General features: G+C 38.7%; 4 protein-coding genes across 4 annotated transcripts; 3 read left to right on the top strand and 1 right to left on the bottom strand.

The window, feature by feature from the left end:
* The first annotated feature begins 3,272 nt into the window (after nucleotides 1–3,272).
* Nucleotides 3,273–4,454, top strand: LOC101300051 (putative ribonuclease H protein At1g65750-like). The gene has a single exon (XM_004298222.1). The coding sequence runs from the start codon at nucleotides 3,273–3,275 to the stop codon at nucleotides 4,452–4,454; it is 1,182 nt and encodes a 393-aa protein (XP_004298270.1).
* A 1,025-nt stretch (nucleotides 4,455–5,479) lies between these two features.
* Nucleotides 5,480–10,797, top strand: LOC101294457 (polygalacturonase At1g48100-like). Its single transcript, XM_004297060.1, has 7 exons — nucleotides 5,480–5,616; nucleotides 7,772–8,249; nucleotides 8,782–8,949; nucleotides 9,082–9,126; nucleotides 9,221–9,428; nucleotides 9,540–9,621; nucleotides 10,052–10,797. The coding sequence occupies exons 2-7, from the start codon at nucleotides 7,791–7,793 to the stop codon at nucleotides 10,551–10,553; spliced, it is 1,464 nt and encodes a 487-aa protein (XP_004297108.1). The 5' UTR covers nucleotides 5,480–5,616; nucleotides 7,772–7,790; the 3' UTR covers nucleotides 10,554–10,797.
* A 708-nt stretch (nucleotides 10,798–11,505) lies between these two features.
* LOC101294165 lies at nucleotides 11,506–13,102 on the top strand. The gene is made up of 5 exons (XM_004297059.1): nucleotides 11,506–11,665; nucleotides 11,793–11,866; nucleotides 11,956–12,000; nucleotides 12,525–12,622; nucleotides 12,884–13,102. The coding sequence occupies exons 1-5, from the start codon at nucleotides 11,566–11,568 to the stop codon at nucleotides 12,957–12,959; spliced, it is 393 nt and encodes a 130-aa protein (XP_004297107.1). The 5' UTR covers nucleotides 11,506–11,565; the 3' UTR covers nucleotides 12,960–13,102.
* Nucleotides 13,103–17,341: 4,239 nt separating this feature from the next.
* LOC101293872 (probable boron transporter 2-like) lies at nucleotides 17,342–22,044 on the bottom strand. Its single transcript, XM_004297058.1, has 14 exons — nucleotides 21,852–22,044; nucleotides 21,433–21,499; nucleotides 21,133–21,279; nucleotides 20,934–21,016; nucleotides 20,580–20,772; nucleotides 20,313–20,451; nucleotides 19,989–20,154; nucleotides 19,724–19,896; nucleotides 19,465–19,638; nucleotides 19,241–19,336; nucleotides 18,822–18,959; nucleotides 18,389–18,708; nucleotides 18,022–18,289; nucleotides 17,342–17,700 (listed from the first exon to the last, which is right to left on the bottom strand). The coding sequence occupies exons 3-14, from the start codon at nucleotides 21,234–21,236 to the stop codon at nucleotides 17,407–17,409; spliced, it is 2,148 nt and encodes a 715-aa protein (XP_004297106.1). The 5' UTR covers nucleotides 21,237–21,279; nucleotides 21,433–21,499; nucleotides 21,852–22,044; the 3' UTR covers nucleotides 17,342–17,406.
* Between the last annotated feature and the right edge of the window lie 1,250 nt (nucleotides 22,045–23,294).

Below are 23,294 nucleotides of genomic sequence, written 5' to 3'. Positions count from 1 at the left end.
TTTTACCGGAGGTGGATGGTAAGAAGTCAGAAAATCAGAAAAAGTTTCGGATTTTCTTCTCGGCCTAGCTCCGCCGTCAAGCAACCGGAGACCGCCACACTTGTCCCAAAAGCTTCGCCGTCGTCTCTACTTCATTGCTGGACAGGTGGTGCATCGAGTGGCGCCGCCGTAAGAGATAAATCGAGCTCCAAAACTCTGCCGGTTCGGATTCGGTGTCGATCGAATTTCTCCTTCCTCAGGCCACCATTTGGTGAGTTCTATATATTGATAAGTTGAGTTTGATTAGTACTACATTCCCCTAGAATTTGGTAGCTCGATTCGGTGTGTGTGAGGAGAATCGAAGATTTGAAGTTTTTAGGGTTTAAAATTGGGGATTTTTATATTTTGATTAAATTGACCTGTTTAGGCTTAGAATTGGGCTTCGACTTCTTCTAGAAAGTTGTTCGAAATGTTGAGAGGAAGATTCTGTCAAATTTTGGTGGTGATTTGAGGTGGTCGAAAGTTTCTGCAGTTTTTTTTTTCAAAAACCAACAACTTTAGCCGACGATATTTAAATACTTTAGCCGACGATATTTAAATATTTAAATACTTTAACCGACGATATTTAAATATATTCGTCAACCATAGTATTTTTAAAATTTTTTTTGTTAAGGTTTAGCCGACGAAACATACTATATTTCGTCAGCTATAGTTATTTTTTTAATTTTTTTATAAGGTTTAGCCGATGAAACAGACTATATTTCGTCGGCTATAATTATTTTTAAAATTTTTTTTATAAGGTTTAGCCGACGAAACTGACTATATTTCGTCGGCTATAGTTATTTTTTTAATTTTTTTATAAGGTTTAGCCGACGAATATCTTAATTATTTCGTCGGCTAAAGTCTGGGAAAAAAACCGACGACATGTTTTTCGTCGGCTAAACTGTGGGACTATAGCCGACGACGTCTTCTTTTTTCGTCGGCTAAAGTCATCGCCGACGACCTTTTGCTGATGAAATCTTAGCCGACGAAGGCTCGTTGACTAAGATCTTAGCCGACAAATTAAGCTAACAGGCCGACAAAACTTTTTCGTCGGCTAAAGTGTTTGTCCTGGTAGTGATATCAGAAAATTCCCAACCTTTTGTGTTCTGTTTGACTAACTTCTCCTTTTTACTTGGTGCTCTCTCTCCTCATTCCCACTACAAAAATGACAATTGTAGGTTTTTTTTTTCTTGTATGTTGTCCAAACACTGTTGGTGAATTTTTCTCTATATATATAGAAATGAAATTTAAGGTGGTCGGTGATCAAATTTTTACTTATATATATGTTGTTTATTATTATTATTTTCAGTTGGCTTTTTTTTTCCTTTTTTTCTTTCTCATACATGTGTTGAGTTTGAAAAGAGATCAAAATTTCCTGGCCTGCTTAACAACACATTGCGAGCATAAAATGCTATGACAAACACAAAATAACAAGTTTGGACAATCACTGTCTTTCCGGTCAGCTTTGTGGTTAAGGCGTTCCCCATGAGATGGCGGGGTTCGAAAGCTAGTATGGCGACGGTGGTGGTTGTGGAGGTATTCTGGTTGTGGAGTTTGTTTCTTCCTCAAACCCAAAACCAAACGATATAAAGAAACAAAAAAAAAAACAAGTTTGGACGATCCTTTCATGTTATAAAGGGAATGTGATAGAATCATTGTACATATGATATATCCCGATTCTGTGAGTGACAACATACTCTTACGATCTTCCCAGTTGTGTGACCATCCAATTAAGCTGCAAGTTAGTAAAAACAAGACAATCTACAAATGCATATATATATACACACACACACACAGTTCCCTTTCAGAGTGGGACACCGCTTTGAAATTAAAGTGTGGTTCTCCTCGTTTTGCTCACTTTCAGGTTGCTTTTCCACATCTCCACATTTCAGTGTCTAGAAGAACATAGTGTGTAGATCATTCATATAAAGTTTCATCCAATTTGGAGATCATTTGGGTACCGAATTAGGTTAAATGAATCAACTGAACAAAATATGTCCAAACGGAACCGTTCGTATAAATCACGATTACAAAAGCTCAAATGATTTCCAAATTAGATGAAACTTTACAGGAATGATCTACACACTATGTTCTAGACACTGAACGGTGGAGATGTGGAAAAACGACCTGAAAGTGAGCAAAATGAGGAGCACCACACTTTAATTTCAAAGCGGTGTCCCGCTCTGAAAGGGAACTGTGTGTATATACATGCCTTTTCAAATACGGACCTCCTTATTTATTCAAAAGGTACAGATTTCCTTAATTGACATACATTTCGATCATATTTTCTCATCTCAACCATTCATCTTTTAGGTACATATGAGTAGATCATCTCTATAAAATTTTAGTCAAATTGATAATCATTAATGTATTCAAAATTGTGAATTACACAAACGGTTCATGTTGAATAAATTTGGTTCGTTCATTGTAATTATATACTTTTGATACCTTAACGATTATCAATTTGGCTGAAAATTTGTAGAGATGATCTACTTATATATACATACAATGTGAATGGTTAAGATGAGAAAATATGATATAAAAGTGGGTCAATTAAGAAAATTTGAACCTTTTAAATAAATAAGGATAATTTGAACCCTGATAATATATATATATATATATATATATATATATATGATTTGTAGGCATTGACAGTATCGATCTTGTTGTTGCATGGTTCATACTGGATCATGTTCTACCAGTTTGTTAACGAGACATATGGTATCAATGTCATTGAGGCGCTAGACGTACATGCTATAAAACTTAGTTGGCTAAAAACACTGTTACTGTGTTACATCCATCTCATAAGCATCAACATTCCTACAAAGGTACAAGAGTATACTTTGATCACGACACACGAGAGTGAAGAGATCGAGCATGCATATTGGTATCAAATAACATTTCCAATTACCATTGTATAGCTTCACATGACAAAACGTGCAATCCATTGTTTAAGTCATCGTATAATCATAGAGTTAAAGTGTAATACTAATCAATCGTAAAGCATCGATCATGTTAGCCTGTTGGGTGTAACTGTGTAAGCCAGCAGTTTGCCTCTGCTGCTCTGCAGACTCGTGTATATATAGGGTGAATGTTTCAACACTACTAGTGAAGTACGTAGTGAATGTATGTTTTCAATTAATCAAAGAATTGGGTTAACCAACATATATTTACAAGATAAATATAAACAAAAATAGAGTACGTATGAGACTAAGGAAGAAGCGGAAGTCATATTGAGAATTCCATTGAGTATGAGGAGAGTCCAAGATAAATTGTTTTGGCATTATGATAAGCATGGGGTTTACCAGGTGAAGTCGGGGTATCATATTACTAGAATCACAGATCAAACTGTTGGGTGTGCTTCATCGTCTGGTACAGTTGGTCCGGGAAGTGGAGGTTGTTGGAAGAAGATATGGCAGGCGAATGTTCCCCCAAAAGTCAGAAGTTTCATTTGGAGACTATGCTTGGAAGTGATCCCTACGAGAGCAGCCTTGAGTCGACGACTGTTCATAACTGATGTGAGGTGCATATTCTGTGGTAACGAGGTAGAAACTGGACTGCATTTGTTCCGGGATTGCCCGGTGGTGCAGTCTTTTTGGAAGCATAATCCTCTACACTTGAGAAGCTATTCTTACCCGGGATCAACTCTAGCTGTTTGGGTTTTTTTGGTCATGGATAACCTTTCTATGCAGCAGTTGGAAGGGTTTTTTATGGCATTGTGGACAGTGTGGATAGAACGTAACAACATGATATGGAGAGGAGGTTCATGCAATCCTTCTAACATGTCAGTGTGGGCCATGCAACTCTTGGAGGAATATAAGAAGGTTCACACCAAACCTTCAGTGAAGATGAAGAGGCCTAGAGCTAAGTGGTGCTGCCCCCCGAGTGGAAGACTCAAACTGAATATAGATGGAGCTTATTTGGAAGATGGGAGGAAAGGTGGAATCGGTGTAGTGGTCAGAAATGAATATGGAAATTGTGTAGCTGCCTTATCTCGACATATGCCTTATGCTAGTTCGGCGATGCACATGGAGGCGGAGGCACTACGTGCTAGTTTGCTCATTGCAATTCACCAAGGGTGGGATGAAGTTGAGATCGAGGGCGATTGTGCAATAGTTATGAAGGCATTGGCTAATACAGATGGTGATGTGATTGAGGTTAGCTCTATTTTGTCTGATTGTCGTCATTATATGGAGGCGTTTAGACTTATACTACTTCGTCACATTTATAGAGAAGCAAATGGTGTGGCGCATAGATTGGCACACTTTGCTAGATCATCGAGTTTATATGAGTTTTGGGTTGACGAGACTCCTGATATTATTCAGGATGTTCTGATGGAGGATGGTTGTAATATCTCACGATGTTTAGGCAATATGTCCCCCTCGTTGTATGATCTCTCTCTTGCTAATAATAATATGGGTGATAATACCTAGCGGGTACCCAGCCCGCCTTAAAAAAAAAAAAAAAAAAGAGTACGTATGAGACATAAATCTAAGCCTTTTGGGTATGTTGAATTAGCTAGACATGAAGAGTTTTAAACATAACAAGTGTTAGTCGATCGAGTAATATCAAACAGAGACACAATTCCCTACTATTCGTTAACATATATATGTAAAAAGTTCCCGCAATATGTATAAATCAATCTAATTTAAGACGATCGACGATATATGCCAGTCATTGTAGGTCGACATTCTTGTTAACACCAAAATCTTTATGTTCAACTCGATCTTTATATCATAGTTCACTAGCTAGGTATACACCAAATAGTAATTAATCTCAAATAAACCCAATAAACTAATCCAAATGAAGAAACACCAAATCTTTCTAGGTGATTAAGACAAATACACCCAAACCCCTGTCTTCTGCTTTTGGTTAAACATGGTGGGCAAACAGCTCAACATCTGTTTTATGCTTTGGATCCACCTTAACACCCAACCCTAAGTATATAAAATCACATCTAAACCAATACTAAACTCTAAAATTAACCTAATCAAAAACCCTAACCCTTCTCTCTCACCCGTGACACACAGAAACACACCCCGTGAATTCCCACCCGCCACGTGCCCCTTTTCTTCTCGACCCTTCCTTTCATTCTCGACACGTGGCGGCACGGTCATGCACTCGTTAGCCTAGCAGCACAGCGCGTGGGGCGCGTGAGGAACGTCGTTGCAACGTGTCGTTGCTCTGAGCCACAGATCGACAGCGATCACGCTTTTCTGTCAGGGTTTTTTCTAATTTTGCGGCCCAAATTATACGCTTGCGTCACGTTTTTCGGTTTCTCTTTGTTGGAGCGTCCGACCCGTGAGGGCGGGTCCCGCACGTGAGAGGCTGAGACTAACACATGCACTTGTTAATGCACGTACTCCACATTTTGCCATTTCTTCACTACGTACTCCATCCCCTCTATAAAAGCTTCTTCCGAACTTGCATTTTACCAAGAGCAAGTGATCGATCTCATATGCACATTTGCAAGCTTAGTTACCATACCAAGTTACGATCAAGTTCATCCAATAAAAAAAGTTACGATCAAGCTCACGGTGTGTTACATTGCGTGTAGAAGCTTGTCGGATTCCGACAACACTCCAATTGATTCAGGTGAATTATTTTACTTGATAGTTTTGATATCCGTTTGATTTTTGAATGATAGTACACGTAATCACAAAACAAACACATTTTCTTATGAAAGTGCACGTCGGCGCGGATTATCGCATTGAGTGATGTCGACTTACAGTGAATAAAAACATTTTTTTCGTAATAACATTTCTTTATTCTAAAGACGGATGGCTCATTCATACCGGAATTGAACTCTTTGTAGCTGCATTTGCCACTATACCAGTTGTACATGCATTATTACACATAAGACTGATATCTATCGTATGTAGTGATGGTTATTGTAGCACGTATTGCTGTAGCATACAGATTTGCAACGTAGACGTCGAAATCGGATATATATACCTTATTTTCTTGTGATGATTGATTACTGATGAACTAAATCATTGCACGCATAGTGTAGTTTGATATCATTTGAGTTATAGAATTACGTACTGGTTTGGTCGACATTGAGGACATTCAACACCAATCAAGCTAACTTGTGCATGATAAAGAAAGAGGGCTTAGTGTCTGATGAATGCGTCGATGGACCAGATAGCTAGAGCTGTAGGGTTTTGAACCGAAACCCGTGATATGATTCATTTTTCTTGTCGTCCACCTACTAGTGATACGCTTCCTATTTCTATGGCCACAGAGAGCAACTTCTAGCTAAACAACAATCAAGAGTCACGAGAATATTTGCTTTTACATCAATCACCACATTCACCCTAGCTCTCTCTTTCTTTCTCTCTTCTCGTCCCTACGTTCCAAAACGCTGAGGATCTCTCTCGTGGAGTTCTGGTATGAAGGTATCACATGAATAATGTACTAAGGGATTTAAGTATGATTATGTGTATGTGGCTTAGTTTGTTCTATCTATTGCCCCAGAATTAGTTTTTATATAAAGTAGAATATACTTTGCCAGAGGGAATTGAATAGCACCCAGAACGGCATTTGATTCTACCATCATGATCGAGTTGTTTTATGTACCTAAGTAGAGTGATCAGTTGTACTATTATGCATCTGAATCATATATGTTTCTGGATCTAGCAGACCATCATTTGTACTATGTATGTGTTTGAGCTAGGTGATAAACTATTTTCAAATACCTAATCTGTACGTAGGTCTTTCCCATGAGTGGTATATATATTTTCCCAAACATAGACAGTAAATTAAGACCGTCCCATGTTGAGTGGACATGTCCCACGTACGCATTGATCTTGGAGTTACATAGTTTGTCAAAAGGACTATTTGATGTATTGGAATGTATAAATCTTTAGCCAATTACTGTATCAATCTCTACTTAGGATAAGTTTCTTATGGTAAATGATGTCAGATATTTAGTGTTAAACTGTTAATACTGTCAAAAATTTGATCGACATATATATCCTTGATTTACGATTAACTTTGTTTGTTTGAGTATAATGACTATAATTCTGCGAACCAAACGAGATTAGGGCCAAACCAAAGTTGTAAACCCCTAAACCTTCAACGAACTGACACAACTCGAGAAATCCAAGCGACCCCAAAGAAGAATTCCTAGTTTCTGTACCCTGGAGCCTGGACAGGAGTTTAATTTTAGAAAATCATTTTTTACTTGTTTCTGGTATATCTCAATCTTTGACACACATCTGGTTTCAGCTGCACACTGTTCTAGAAAACTCCAGCCCCAAACTAGTTCACAAGCTCACAACCACTCCCTAGAGACTCAAATTCCTCCCGGTTTTCAAATCAGAAATTAAAAACCAAGGCTAGGGGGATGAACTCTCTCTCTTTCTGTATATTCACTACCATCTGCTGGACCACAACACAACATAAACATAACCAACACAAAACCAAATAGCAAGACATTACCATAAAGAAACCTCTCCACTAAACAACAACATTGTTATCAACAGTCGACGAGAAAAATCGCCACAGAAAGCCAAACCCCAAAAACCCATAAAACCTTCCTAGCAGTTAGCTAGTTTCCCATATATGCTTTTCTATAATTCTCTTATAAATTTTGTCCTTCAACCTGAAACGGACACGTGTATCTTTTATTTTCAGTATAAATGTGACTTACCTCTCTGCTAGCTTTGCTTCAACTGGTCAGTCTATCTGGTACTCCTAGCTAGCCCCTCTCATTTTTGGTTAACTACTCCTTCCTTCTCTGTTTCAGAAACTTGGTAGTACCATTCATGGAGCACCGTACAGTAATAATCCTTTGGATTTCAATCATCCTTGTTCTAATCCAGAATCCAAGCAATGTACAAGGAAGATATCACTACCATAAAAAGAGCAGTAAAGGGTCACAATCCCCTACTCCATCCCCTGAATCCCCTCAATCTCCAGAGCCGGTTGCTCCCCCAAGTACTCCGGTAGCTCCTTCAACTCCGGTGGTTCCTTCTACACCAAGCATTCCTCCGAATGTTCCGTCGGACCCTTACCCGGGGGACGACCCCACAGATTGTATATTCAACGTCATGTCGTACGGAGCCGTCGGAGATGGTGATGCTGATGACACCAAGGCGTTCAGGGATGCTTGGAAGGCTGCATGCGCGGTTGAATCCGCTGTCGTTTTGGCTCCGGCGGATTACTGCTTCAAGATCACTTCAACTATTTTTTCAGGTCCTTGCAAGCCTGGACTAGTATTCCAAGTAAGAATTTCTAAATTTTCTTATTACCGGCCATGTTTGTTGTTCTTGATTCTGTTCCTCAGTTAATAACGGAATTATGGGAATTTCGCAAACATGAGATGGCAATGCGCCAAAATGTGGTCTGTAATTTTGACAAGATTACAAAAATTGCACTTCAGTAAATTAAATCTTTAAAAGAAATTTCTATATATCGTCTTGAAAATGCACATATTTTGATCCAAGTACTATTTCTGGTAATTTACCTCAAAGTATCAGGTTAATTATGTTCTTTATGTCTTAATTCGAGCTTATATCCAAATCGTTTTTGATTTGGGATTAATATATATTTTGATATATATCAACATAAGCAATGGATTGAGATTTGGGACTTGTGTAAGTCCCTAGCTATAAACATATTGTTTTTTAGGATTAAATGTATATATATCGGTATATACATACATATATTGATATATTTTTGTACGTATACATATCCTATATGTACATAACTACATGTATCCTGTAGTTCTAAAATCCTTGAAATGTGGGAAAACAGGTCGATGGGATTTTGATGACACCAGACGGGCCAAAGGCTTGGCCAAAAGTAGACAGCAATAAGCAATGGCTTGTATTTTATCGACTTGACCAAATGACGTTCACTGGAAGTGGAACCATCGAAGGGAATGGCCAAAAATGGTGGGATCTGCCTTGCAAGCCTCACAGGGTAATAGTTCTAATAAATCTTCATATTCTAATAAATCTTCATAATCTATACCAATTCAATAAGCTCTATTTTGTGCTGATGGCAAAAAGCTCAGTTACTAAATGCCAGTATCAACTACTATGTTGTTTTCAGGGTCCCAATGGATCCACAGCATCAGGACCATGTGATAGCCCTGCTGTAAGTACAATATCATCTTTCACCATACTCGAGCAGTAATTGATTGAGTTGATGATCGACTGTAAAATAACTGTTCGTTTGTCGTCTTTTACAGTTGATTCGATTCTTCATGAGCTCAAATCTGGTGGTGAAAGGGTTAAGAATCCAAAACAGCCCTATGTTCCACATGAAATTCGACGGCTGCGAAGGAGTCCATATCGAAAGGCTGTCGATTTCGTCCCCGAAACTTAGCCCTAACACAGATGGAATCCACATAGAGAACACAAAATCTGTAGGAATTTATGACTCGATGATAAGCAATGGTAAGAAATTAACCAAAGGGATTTGTCTTAGTTATAAAGTTACTATTTACCAGCTTATATGTATTTACAGGATCTGATCATTTGGTATATGATCGAATTTGATATGAACAGGGGATGACTGCATTTCAATAGGTCCAGGATGTGCCAACGTTGATATAATGGGTGTCACTTGCGGTCCAAGTCACGGAATTAGGTACAATATTCTCTTCTTAATATATAAACTGTGTTCTTGGCTGCTACACCAACCAACTGGGTCCAAACCTTCACTTGCATTCAAGTCATTTTTTTTCTCAACCTCCAAAAGGGTATATATCCATCTTTAACAGTTGGAAGCTAGAAGATTAGTTCAGCTTTTCTTTTTCAGACGTGAACTACATAAAATTTCGGTTAATTGAAGCCATGACGTGACAGTTGATATTCGTTATCTTAATCTATGAAATCGAAACAAAATAACTTTCGATTTGTCTTAATCTTTTTTGAGGTATCTTATCGAACATGTTTACTTTAAAGAGAACTAATGAGAATGAGACAATGCTCGAGCCTACACACATGTCACTTTTAATACGCGAGAGAGATTGCTCGTGCCCTACACTAAGCAATGTCTATTGATCTATGTCTTGCAGCATTGGGAGCCTTGGTGTCCACAACTCGCAGGCATGTGTTTCAAACATCACAGTCCGCAATGTCGTCATAAGGGAATCGGATAACGGCCTCCGAATCAAGACATGGCAAGGCGGAACGGGCTGCGTCTCGGGAATACTTTTCGAAAACATCAACATGGAGAATGTGATGAACTGCTTGCTCGTCGACCAGTACTACTGCACCTCCAAGGGTTGCTTGAACCAAACCTCGGCCGTCTACGTCACCGACCTGACCTATCGAATGATCAAGGGCACATATGATGTGAGAAAGCCTCCAATTCACTTTGCTTGCAGCGACACTGTGGCTTGCACCAACATTACACTCTCAGAAGTTGAGCTTTACCCATATGAAGGTGAGCTAATGGATGACCCTTTTTGTTGGAATGCCTATGGGACTCAAGAGACTCCAACTATTCCCCCTATTGAGTGCTTACAAGATGGTCAGCCTGAGGCTTTGGCAGAGGTGGCTCAGTATACTTGCTAGGATATAAGTTATTAGCTAGCTAGTAATATCATTTACTTTGGATTGGTTTGGTTTTCACTGGTATAGTAGTAGAAATATTATTACTGTATAGAGTCAACTAGAGCCATTGTGATCTGTTACATGGTGATAGATCTTGATTATTACCTAGGCTCCATCCCTATTAGGGGATTCCCCCTTATTGTGTGATGCGATTTATATGAAGTGGGTGTTGTTTTGGGTTGTTTCTATTTACATGTGATTAGTTTCAAGAATAAAAATCATATTCACAAATTGATGTTGTATTTGTTTAACCATCTCTATTGTTTCTCAAAAACTGCTTAGATGAGTAGATTGTAAAACTTTTACCTTTTTCTTTTTGACTTGATTTAGGGAAAATGCCCACTAGCCTTAAATCTAAATAATTTTTCCCACTAACAAAATGAGGATTCAAAATTCTCACTAGCCTTACAGTGTTTAAGAGTAACTTTAGCATACTTTCTATTTTAGCTTTTAGCTATTTTAGAGAGCGTGTTTAACTTTTTTTAATATTTTCGGAGCCCTTGCAGACTAGCCAAAGTTTAGCTATTATGACTTTTAGTTATCTCGCTAGCTAAAGTTGGCGAGAATCCAAATCAGCAAACAGATCGCTAGCCTTGAGAACACGCACACTCCCCTTTCATGCCCATCCCAACCAAATCAGATCTGATGACAATCTTGGGCAAAGCCTACCCAACAGTCACCCAACGACAATGGAAGCAATATAGAAGCTTGAGTCCGCAGTCACCTCAGAGGGCGAGACCGCAACCCCCCCTCAGGCGTCGCCAGCCGAGATGATGAGATGGAGGTGAGCGTTGTGCTCTTAGCTTAGGGTTTTTTTTTAAACATTTTTTTGATGGATGGATTTTTTTTTTTTCTTTTAACATCGATGCTAACCTAGTAGAGTATTAGTTCAATCTTTTCAAAAAAAAAGAGTAGTTCAATATTTTTCCAAAAAAACGACATGTCGTGTAGAGTTTAGTGATGCGATGCCTGAATGAGGAAGGGGGACGATTTCTGGAACCGAAAACATCAGACTGAAGAAATACCCAAGTCACCACTCCGCCTGCCGCCACCACCCACTCCGATTCGATTCGGTGATCTCACTTCTCTCTTCATCATATTCTATCTTTCTCCCTCCATTTCATTCCCATCTTTTCTCCCATTCGATTCGGTGTAGGACGAAATGACTGCTAATTTTGGTTGCCATTTTTTGTGTTTCAGGCAAACAACTGAAAGAAAATATGCCGTCTCTGCAAACCGCCTTGCCTCCTGAGCTCGCTAACAATGTCATCAGAGTCAGTCTACCCACTACTTCCTTTTTACTTCTATCGTTTAAATTAATCAACCATTTTGAATCTTCTGATTGAGTTTCATTGTTTTGCAGCTTTACCGTGAGTGCATTCGAAGAGCTAAATACGTCGGCCATCGGGTACGGAAACTTCTTGGACTCTCTTTTGTTTGTTTGTTGTGTTCCAATTGAGGTTCAGCTATAGACAAATAGAATCGTTGCTGGTTTGGGTTATTGTTGCAACTGTATAATGTTTATGCCTATTTATATACAGTTTTTATGGGTAATGCATGCTTCTGCAGCATTTCGTGATTGTATTACTCGAATTACAAACCTGGAAACTAGAAAACCAGAAATTTACTAAACAAACTATATGGTAACCCTACGTGAACCAAGATCAAACCCCGAAACACAAAATCTTAGGCGACATTGTTTTCTTCGATTCACTTGGTTTTGGAGTAGGATTTGGTTGTATTAAAAGTAAATTCGATGAGTAGGCTGTGATGGCGCTGTCTACTTTCATTTGTTAGAGAATGTTCCTTGATATAGACAAAATGATCTAGTGAGTTTTGATGAAACAAATACACTATAAGTTAAACATATATATGAATCTGCTCAGACTTTGGGAGAAGGATATGACTTTCGGGTATTGTTTTGTAATGCAGCAACACAATACACAACTTGTTGTTGATATGGTGCGGCAGCAGTTCAAAAAGAACATGAATGAGACAGACCCGGATAAGATTCAACAGTGCAAGGATGAGTAAGTATTTAGCAGTTTTGTGCATGATTTTAATAGATAACTCTGTCTGTCTGCTTTCTCTCTTGCCTCCGTTTGTTAATTTTTGATTGGTGTCTTTTGCCCTTTCCTCATTTCTGTAAATCCAACCCATTCTTCTTGGGCACTTAACTAATTGGATGACTAGTTCAAAATATATGCAAACACTTGCATGCAGGCATACACATCTTGTTCTACTTTTATGGAACCTGCATATGCAGTATATAATGTCTTCTTGTTTTTCAGTGCTGCTAGGGGACTTATAAATCACATACTTTTCGAGTCGGAGAAGATGTCTGGTCGTAAATTCAGCAAGACCTAGAGCTGATTTAATTTAATTTTTTTTTTGTCTGAGATTTCAGTTTTGTTGTATTGGGATAAAGTTGCAGCAGTAAAATAAGTGATAACAATGTAAGCTTCAATGCTCTGATCCCTGTTTATCATTTATGAATGTTTTGAACACGAGCAAGAGACCTGCGAGGTTGGACTGGTGCTGCTCTTTCCTGGATTTTCATTTTTTATAGTGATATTGCCGCGTGGACATAGAGCCCTTACCATTCGCTAGGATACAACCATCTTGTATTAGAACATCCTGAATTTCAAGAGTGTCATCCACCTTAGACAATTCATCCCCTTCTCGTGGGAGGGCAGCCAACACTGTAGCAGCCGCCTTCAGATTCCACTTGGCTCCATTGTTGACATATGGAACCAACATGCCAGCACAAAGAGCCTCCGCCTCCATCTGCATGGCTGATTGCGTGCGCGGAAAGGACTTGGCTAATGCCGCAACACACTGCCCTGAGTGCATCCCTCACAACCACGCTCACACCTCCACACATGAGCTACATAGCTACACAGCCCCATCCACATTTAATTTGAGCTGGCCACTCTAGGGCAGCACCACTTCACCTTCTTTCTCTTCGATTTAACTCCCGGCTTGGCATGCACTGCATGGTAGTCAGGCAGAAGTTTGAGTGCCCACGCTGCCATGTTATGCGTATCGCACTACACCTTTGAGGCATGAAGGGATGAATTGGAGCTTGAAGCTTGAACTTACTGTGTTCTGGAATTACTAGGCTAGTTTCTATAATCATTTCCCAAGTTTCATTACCGAAGGGCATTGATGAAAGCCATCAGCATCTGAAAAGCGTAGATTCTTATGGTTGCCAGTTTTGGTAAAAACCCAAGTTACTTGCAGATGCAAGCTCAGAAAGCAAAGTCATATGTATGAAGTATGAACAAAGCAAAAGCACTGGAATGGTCTTCATGACACTTGCCAAATGAACCGTGTACATGAACATTCAAGCTAGACATTCAAGCTTCCTTTCAGTAATATGTCAAGCAATAAAGAACAACAATAAGAAGATATGGATTCATGGGAAGGTCTATATTACAATCCATTAAAGATCTAATACTGCATTAGTGACAGATTTAACTAAGTTGGCATAAATAGTATATAGCATCTAAACAGAGTTCGCATAAATAATATATAACATCCATGATCCCTTCGGCATGAACTGTTGGCGATGCCGGCATCATTATTTTGGCGCTGTCTCTGGATCACCCTGATCAGGGTTAAGGGGACAATGTCGACGCGAGTGGGTGATACCACAACTGTTGCAAGACCTAATGGCCGAATGAGAAGAAGGCTGTGCATGACAGTAACCAGTATCACCAACCATTGTGCAAGAAGGATGATAACCAAGTGGTTTTGCTTTTCTCTTAAAAGGAAGACTAGGCCGGTACCAGATGCTTTGATTTTGTTCTTGCACAGAAGACAGCTTCAATGGTATTTGTATCTTGACCCCTTTCTTTTTTAAGGTCCGCAAGATGTTCCAAACCTGTAGAGACAGAAAACAAAAAACACAGCTATGATCCCATAAACAAACAGATACACGGGCACAACTCTAGCATAAATGAAAGCAATTACACAAGATCTCTCAACCTTTTTTGACTAGAAACTTTCTGTTTGGTAACTAGGTCCAAATAAAAATAAAATAAAAAAACATCAAAAATCCATGTATAGATTGGGAACAATGGCTCATAATAGGATTATCAAACAGCAGTGCTCCTCTCCGAACAACCAAAAACTTATCATCCGAAAACCGAATCAATTCCCATAAACTAAAACTGAACCAAAATAAAACAAAACAGATGAAACCGAAACAATTCACAAACTGAAACAAAACAAAACAACATACATGAAACCGAGACAAAACCCATAAACAGAAAACAAATAAATCATCAATATATTATATGAAACAATGATCACATACCTGAAACGGAGACAAGACCATCGTCCCAGAATACTTGGTCGTCGGGGTCTGTCGGCCTCACCCACCGTCGGGGATCGTCCGGATCCAAATTCTTCTTGGGTCTGAAGAATTCGGTCATGGTTGCAACTGGGGGTATTTTCTTTGACAGAGTTAGGGTCTTGTTCGTAGTCCTTGCAAAGCTAAAACTGGATCCTCATCCGCTAAAGACTAGGTTTAAGCAGCCCTTAATCTCCTGCATCAACAAAATATACTAAAATTAGAATGCAAAAACTTGTAGGGGTAAAAATATAACTTTCAACCAAAAGTAAATGCTAGCCCACAGGGAATCCAACACTCAAAATTAAGGGTAGATATTAATCACTTTTTTTTTTTTTTAGTGAAACTACCATCCATGAAATTACCATCGTGGATTAATCACATAACTTGAAAGCTAATTGGACAACGTTCAAAATATATGCAAACACTTGCATGCAGGCATACTGCATGCATACATGTCTCATTCTACGTAATGGAACCTGCATATTCAGTATATACTAATGTCTTGTTTTTCAGTGCTGCTAGGGGACTTATAAATCACATACTTTTCAAGTCGGAGAAGATGTCTGGTCGTAAATTCAGCAAGACTTAAATCAGCTCTAATTCCTTTTCTTTCTGAGATTTCAGCTTTGTTGTATTGGGATAAAGTTGCGGCAGTAAAATAAGTGATAACAATGTAAGCTTCAATGCTCTAATCCCTGTTTATCATTTATGAATGTTTTGTACACGAGCAAGAGACAGCTAGGTTGGAGTGGTGCTGCTCCTTCCTAGTTTTTCATTATTTATGGAATAATATTCGCCGCAAGGAGGACATAGAGCTGTTACCTCGTGCTAGGATACAAGTAACAACCATCCCTAGCTCTATTAATCCTGAATAGTGAATAATATCAGTTGTCATCCACCTCAGACAAATCATCCCCTTCTCGTGGGAGGGCAGCCAACACTGTACTACTGTCACCTTCAGATTCCCCTTCGCTCCATTGTTGATGTATGACAACCAACATTCCGGCACGAAGAGCCTCTGCCTCCATCTGCATGGCTGATTGCATATGCGGAAAGAACTTGGCCGAGGCTCAACACACTGCCGCCCTGAGTCATCCCTCACAACCACCCCTACACCTCCACACCTTGATGAGCTACATTTACTTTGAGCCAGCCACTTGAAGGGCAGCACCATTTCATCTTCCTTCTTCTATTCAACTCCCGGCTTGGCATGCACTGTATGGTAGCCAGACAGAAGTTTGAGTGCCCACACTGCCATGTTATGAGTATTGCACTCACCCCCATTCCAAACAATCATATGGTTGCGTTCACACCAAATAGCTCACATGTCGATCTGAGCTGCATCAAGGCTCTCCAAAACTAAACACAGCCAATCCTTCACGCTTACCCTTGGGAACACGGTACTATTGAGGTGGATAGGGTCATCCATGGATGTTTAATTCCACGGAATTGTGATGTAGGCTTCTGCATACCACAAGAAAGTTTACTGAAGCAAACACCAAACCTTTGCATATCAAAATCTGTGTGTTCTGTAAATTACCTCATTGTGTTGGGCACAATCGCACAACGTTGTGCAAACAGTGACTAATGCAACAGCTCCCTGCTGTAGAATTTGCAGTACGTCAAATCAGCAGCTAAACGCCTAAACCTGAACAGGATACAATCAAAGCAATTGACAAAGGGACCTACGCTCCTCGTGAAGTTATATTGAAAGTGTTTGCCACTGAGGTCCCAAGTCAAATGTTGTGAAAACCACTACTCATTTCCCTTCAACATAAGACCAGGGACCTTTTGCCTTTCTTGAAGGTTAACAACAGAGAAGTGTAGCCTCTACTTTGTTACCAACTTACTTTGCCACTCCGAATCTGTAAAAGCAAGTGTTCTTTGCGTTCCTCAGGCCCTGCATATGCACTACTCCTATAAGCGCGAATATCGCTCCCATGTCCAAAACATTGACTATCTTTCTGCAATTTGTGTCACTGAGCTTTTAACTGTTTCCTAAAGAAGGGTCTTATAATTGGTCTGAACTCTGGATGCATCGAGTATTTTGATGTGTATCTCATGATTGTGGGTGCATTTCAATAGTGTACATGTCTGGATTAGACACCACTGACGAACTTGACATGCCAATTACCAAACCCATGTACCAAACATTGGCAAATTGTGTAAATTCTTCATATATGGCGAAAAAAGATCAGGTTAAAATTTCTTCATATTGATATGTTATTGATAGAAGTGAGGTTACAGACTTACAATTACAAACCCCTGCCTTTTAACACATTTTGCAAATGCAAATTAATATACAAAAATAATGACACACATAAGAATTGTGATGGCAGGGGAAAAGCCAATGCAGACTTCCTGCATGTTCACAAAACTACCCGAACACTCCTTTAGTAATTTGACTATAATTTGCAGGCAACACTTGCTGTTCATATCTTCCGAGTCTAAGGTTTACCCATGCTTCCCTAAATTAGATAGTTTTGTCTGGCCAGTCCTTTGGCTAAACTCCCCTTTTCCACTGGTCCGAGGACTTTCCCCAACTCTCAGCTCACTTGGATGAGGACTGTTTATCTTATCTGAGAACAGTGGGCTCTGAATACATGTGAATTCCTTGGATGGTGTTGCAGTTGAGCTTGTAACTCTAGGACTACACACATGTCTGATCTCACCCCGGCTTCTAGTCATAACCCCATCTAAAATTTCTCCATCGTCTGCAAATGATGCCGCCCTACTCATCTCTCTTTCCTGATGTGCCACAATGAATTAAGTATTCAGGATATATAAGATAACATGAGTTGCTAAGTAATCCTTATATATGCTTATACTAAAACCCACTGACATTACAGTCTACAAGAATATTTTGTTTTGTTCTTGTTTTGAAAGAGAAAAGGATGCAATCCAGGCTATCCAGCCACATACTGTCTGAAAATATTGCTAAAAGGCTTTATTCAGGTTCTGATAAACCAAATTGTAATCCTCAAAGCTAATTCACAAGCATATTGCAGCCGTATTATTTGAAGACAGGATGTGTGATAAAAGTAATAGAGAATCAGATTGATAACTTACAGGTACGAGGTTGAATGGTAAAGCAGGTGCCTCTTCATACTCTGAGGCATCTAAATCTTGAAGGAATGCCCCTTTGAAGAACTTTGGCAATATGTATTGTCTAACAGGAACCAGGAGCATGATCATTAATGGGAAGAGAACCCCAGCAATAGGAATCCATGTAATTCCAAAGCACACAAGCAAGTACACAGTCTGGAAAACTGTAAATGCTGCAATCGTATTGAATGGTACTGTTTCCACAAAAGTGGCATGGTATTCCTCAAGGACTCTAAACAAAAATTGAATGTGTTTAGTTAATTTTTTTTTTTTTTTTTTGATAAATTAACAAAATGGAGAATATATCATCAAAATAGAGTCCATAGATTACTTGTATCTTCTACTAGGAGCCGTGAAGAGCAAAAGAATCCTCTCCCAGAACTGGTTTCCTGGCAAGCTTTCAACCGCCATGAAGGCAAAATAACCCCATAGTACTGAAGTTGGGATCATTTTAAGAAAAGGCATGGCTCCAACACATCCTCCTACAAGTATAGCTTGAAGCAAGTTGCTGAGCCGCTGTTCTTTCACCTCAACAGGTAATAAATCATCTATATCTTTCTCAACATCAAACACCGTCTCATCAAGTGGAGCATCCATGTTTCCCATGCTTGAAGCCATTTGAATAGTTGAAACCTTCAATTCCTTTAGCCCCTGTGCTTGTTTATGTAAAAGATATGTTCAGCAATGATTGACATTTTAAAACTTGTTTCAGATGTGAACGAACAAAAGAAGAAAGTGGTGATAGCATATCAAAGTCACTATACCCGAGCTGAAGGTTCCTGATATATTAGTGGGGTTTGCATCTGTTGATATGCTTCTTGCATGCCTCCATATACTTGACCCAAGCTTGCATTGTTTTTCATACATTTCCTTGCTGCCGCTACAAGTCGATTGCGAAGCAACTGCAGCAGAAGCAAATATTGCAGTGAAGTCAATATGAACGTCATAGCAACTGTGAATGAGTTGGAATGTGTAAATATGTGCATCTCCATATTCTGAACACTTCTAAGATTTTAAAGGGTGGTGGTTGAAGAGAAATTGAGATGGTATTAAACTTATAATCTCTGATTACAACACACAGACCAGTTAGGTTGACTCGTTGAGCCACTTTAACATGTCTGGTAGGAAAGTATCAGAAATCGAAGCAAAACAAGACTTTGTTAATTTTATTTGATATGCCTACCTGATGCTTCAGTGTGGCCAAACTTCTAGTATGCATAGGAGATTGTGGTATGACACCATTCGCTGGAGGTATTCCTATCAAACCACATATTATGACCTGTAATGTAGCAAAAACCTCTCTATCTCAGACCAAATGGATAAGAGTGCAATTTGTTTTGCATTCACAGAACTTCTAGAAGGGGGGAAGGTTAACAAAAGTGAATATCGAGAAGAGGATCTGCATACCATGAACCCCAAGAGAAGTAGATCATAATGGAAAGAAGGTGGCTTTCTCAAATTAAATTCTTTCTGCTGAGCCAGTTGAGAAGCTACACTGTGGTCAAAATAGTAGAGCACAGCGATCATTGTTGCTGGAATGAATGCTCCAATTATATAAAGCACTGGCACATCTAGCATGTCCTGTAATGTTACCACAGACCATTACTACCTCATGTTTTAAGCTGAAAACCAAGTGAGAAAAGACACAAAATTCAAGTAGCAATGCCTTGATGACAGTCCAATTCTCGTAAGCTCCAGGTGACCATGGATTTGGACTGAAGAGGCGCCTTGGAAGTTCTTTTGGAACACTTCCACTTCCAGTTGGTATATAGGAAATAGCGGACCAGATCAATACCATCAATGGCACACCGTAATCTGCTATAAAACCTCGCAGTGACCCTGTAAGAAATAAAAATGAAATGGATTAAGCCCCTTGGCAGCAAACTAATAGTTATACAATCATATCTGCACAACTAGTTACAAAGACTTACCAGACCCATATCGCCAAGACCTTGCTTTTCTGCTCTTCAACGAAGTGAGTAGAAGACCAAATGACAGGACCAGAGCAAACATCCCATTTGCAAATCTCCATGAAGGTTGAAACTGAATTGAATTTGGGTTTTCTCTTTCAGGTATGCGAAACTCCTCAACAAGTCCCTGTCAAACACAATTCAGAATTATAACTACAAGTCTAGAATAGATTTGGACATAAGCCATCAGTAATAGAACTACCAAAACTCCAAAGAACCGGCATAGGAAGCATGTAAATTTCACTCATCCAGAAATGCATGGATAAAAAGAGAAGAATGCCTTACTTTGATAGCTTCCTGCATGAAGAGCATTGCAATAAGAAGGCCAAATAACTCTCCAGCAAGACGAGTGAATCTGTTTATAATGGAGCAAGCCCCTAATATAGCCAACAGGAACAACAATACTGCCGTCCACATGCATACCCTGCACACATATAAATAGGCGCAAGGTTGAAAAAATTGGCTAAAGAAAGATCATCATTGATAGATAAATCTTAACAACAGACATCGCCAAATCAATCCATTTGTTAACATAGAGGGAGAAGATGATACCATGCAGTCCATGCTAAGAAGAGCTTTGATCCCAACTCCGGCCTATTTTTAGCAAAATTAAACATGAATGTGTACATAATAACAGTTGGCTCTGCAACTCCAAGAATCAACAACGGCTGACCCCCAAGTATTGAGTGTATAACTCCACATAAAGCCGTAGATGATAATGTTTGAACTGCTGTTAGAACTCCCTCTGTCAACAGAAGAAATGATGCTGAATCAAAAGTTTGAAATGCTAATGCATAGTTTGCAATAACATAGATTTTAGACTTGTCTTATAAGCCATTAAATAGCACCATATTCAACTCTAAGTGACAACAGGCTCTAAACAATACTGGAGGACCAAAATATTACCCGTCTCTCTTTCTAATTGTTCTCCAAATGAAATAACTGGAATAGCTGAAGCGAAAAATATGTATGTGGTGGGAGCCAAAATCCTAAGACGATGAAACAAGAAGTTACCAAGTTAGAACAATGCTGAAACCAAAATCAAGCAACAGTTACAGTTACATATGATCAGCAGACTGTAACATGCCACTAAGCAAACTATAACCTGTAGCCTGCCCGGAAACCACCAGTCCAGTCTTGCTTGTAACAACTCAACCTCTCTCGAAGATCATTCCTGATTCCACGAAAAGGTACAAATGTCTCTTCCATGCTTCAACTTCTTGAATACTCAATCAATGTGAGAACATCAAATCTACATTTAAATAAAAGAAAATGCATCAATGCTGCAACACCAGCATTTTAACTAAACCAAATAACCCATTGATATAAGAAGACTCAAACATAAAAAATTGGAACTTTGGCTGTTTGAGCACAACCCAGAACAAATATCTAAAGGGCATTATACCATCTACTCATATAAGTACTGGCCATAAGCTTTTAAGCCTGCTAAGCTTCAAACCCAGAAACTTAAACTACATGAAAGACAACTCTTTTGGTTAGTTCTACCTTCAAACAATGAATATGCAGGAAATGTTAGTAAGCAATGGTCCAAATATATAAGCTTGAAAAGTGCAGAGAAGGCAAATTGTAGATTTGATGGTGATAGCAAGTAATGTGGGTCAAAAGGGATTGAAAACAACATCACTATCAGCGCACAACAGCAAATAAAGGGCACCCCATAAAAATAAAAATGAAACTGCAAATCTAATGCTTGAAGTTAAAGAGGGTTCATAAAAGTTGAGGGACTACAAGGAATAAGAAAATGTGAAAAACTACATAGAAAGAAAGCAGATTCAAAGTAGATGCAAATAGGAAAATACTCACCAAACTTGAAAAGTAGTGATAATGGGGAAATGTGGGCTCTTTTAGTTTTACTGGTTTTTTTTAAGGAGAGTGCTTTTCAGTGTGGGAAAGAAAGAAAAGAGGAGAAGAAGAAGCCAATCCAGGACAAGCTGGCCTGTAAAGAACTAGCCAAGCAGCTTCTCTCTGTTTCTCTAGTACCGGCTAGACTATATTTTATTTTGGGTTTTGTAATGTTTTTTGATGTTGTATCTATTATTTTAGATACAGAAACGAATATAGGTATATTTATACTGGTTTCATTATTGGGAGAATGGAGAACAAAATGGGGATGTAGTGGTGCATTAACTCTCAGGACCAACATCTTGTTAGCGTCCTGGAAATCTCTTCCTCCTTATATTAATGGAGATCTCTCAGGACCAACATCTGGAATCACTAATATTACAAGAAAAATGGTGATGAGAGTGTAACGGATAAAAATGGCAGACTAAAGGGGTTATTTTTATGTTTTCTTGGTACATTTTATTCTTCTAATACGGTCATTTATGAAATTATAAGTAAAGATGAATTATCATATTACTGTTACGATCGGATCTAATCATTCAGACATTCTCTCTGTTCGTATGTGTCCAAATCCTAAGAACTACATTTGTGACAGACCTAACACCACCTCATCTTGGAAATCCTTATCTTGCCAAAAGTGTCAATCAGCTAAAGGGTCCTAACCTAGTAAATACTGATCCCTTTAAATATTTCATTTATTTTGTAAGCACATTATCCGGACCCATCTCTGTATTTAAATTTTTATATATATATATATATATATATATATATTTATTAAAATCTCTTAACCTATCTTAATGGTTAGTTGATGGTTGAGTATCGACTTCACGTGTCGGTTTGCTCATTGTAATTGTTTTACTTTGGTGTTTATCGAGCACAAAAAGACTTTGTGTTCTTGTTTATCTTCCCTATTGTGTCTGTGACAAATCTTTCTGGCCAAAAAAAGATGCATAGTATTATTGAATCGGCTCTAAAATAAGTAAAATCTGGCCAAAACAAAAAAGCAGTATATAAAACAATTATGAAGTATGATAAACCTGTAAAACTTTTTCTCAGGGTCAAACAAAACAGTAAACTTCAATCACACTATCACAGCAGTATATCAGCAGTGACATTTTCCTTTCCTCTCAACCTAAGAACTGATTGGGATTCTTGGTTAATGTTGTTAATGACTAGAATTACATGTGTGATTGAAATGAACTTGTATAAATTCTGTAAGGAAAAAAAAGAGACAGATGTATAGACTATCAAACATATAGACTATCAAACATAAAGAAGAGTTGGGAACTTTGAATTATAGATGATGCACTTGTGCATCAAACTAATGGAGCCCTGTGGGGACGTAAAATAAAAAAGTTTGTTTTCTTCCCTAGCTTAGTACTATTATTACCCATCATTTCAAAT

Source organism: Fragaria vesca, linkage group LG4 (genome assembly GCF_000184155.1).
Source record: "Fragaria vesca subsp. vesca linkage group LG4, FraVesHawaii_1.0, whole genome shotgun sequence".
In the NCBI taxonomy this organism is placed as follows: Eukaryota; Viridiplantae; Streptophyta; class Magnoliopsida; order Rosales; family Rosaceae; genus Fragaria; species Fragaria vesca.
This window is presented reverse-complemented; position numbering and strand designations above follow the sequence as displayed.

Bases quoted from the DNA above. Each gene is read 5' to 3' on its own strand.
- LOC101294165 (XM_004297059.1), top strand. From the start codon at position 11,566: ATGAGGAAGGGGGACGATTTCTGGAACCGAAAACATCAGACTGAAGAA. The intron at 11,666-11,792 runs GTGATCTCACTT...TTTGTGTTTCAG, and splicing joins ACCCACTCCGATTCGATTCG to GCAAACAACTGAAAGAAAAT. The intron at 12,001-12,524 runs GTACGGAAACTT...TTTGTAATGCAG, and splicing joins CTAAATACGTCGGCCATCGG to CAACACAATACACAACTTGT.
- LOC101300051 (XM_004298222.1), top strand. From the start codon at position 3,273: ATGAGGAGAGTCCAAGATAAATTGTTTTGGCATTATGATAAGCATGGG.
- LOC101294457 (XM_004297060.1), top strand. From the start codon at position 7,791: ATGGAGCACCGTACAGTAATAATCCTTTGGATTTCAATCATCCTTGTT. The intron at 8,250-8,781 runs GTAAGAATTTCT...GTGGGAAAACAG, and splicing joins AGCCTGGACTAGTATTCCAA to GTCGATGGGATTTTGATGAC. The intron at 9,429-9,539 runs GTAAGAAATTAA...TGATATGAACAG, and splicing joins TGACTCGATGATAAGCAATG to GGGATGACTGCATTTCAATA.
- LOC101293872 (XM_004297058.1), bottom strand. From the start codon at position 21,236: ATGGAAGAGACATTTGTACCTTTTCGTGGAATCAGGAATGATCTTCGA. The intron at 20,155-20,312 runs GTAAGGCATTCT...TGTGTTTGACAG, and splicing joins TCATGCAGGAAGCTATCAAA to GGACTTGTTGAGGAGTTTCG. The intron at 18,709-18,821 runs GTATAGTGACTT...AAACAAGCACAG, and splicing joins ATCAGGAACCTTCAGCTCGG to GGGCTAAAGGAATTGAAGGT.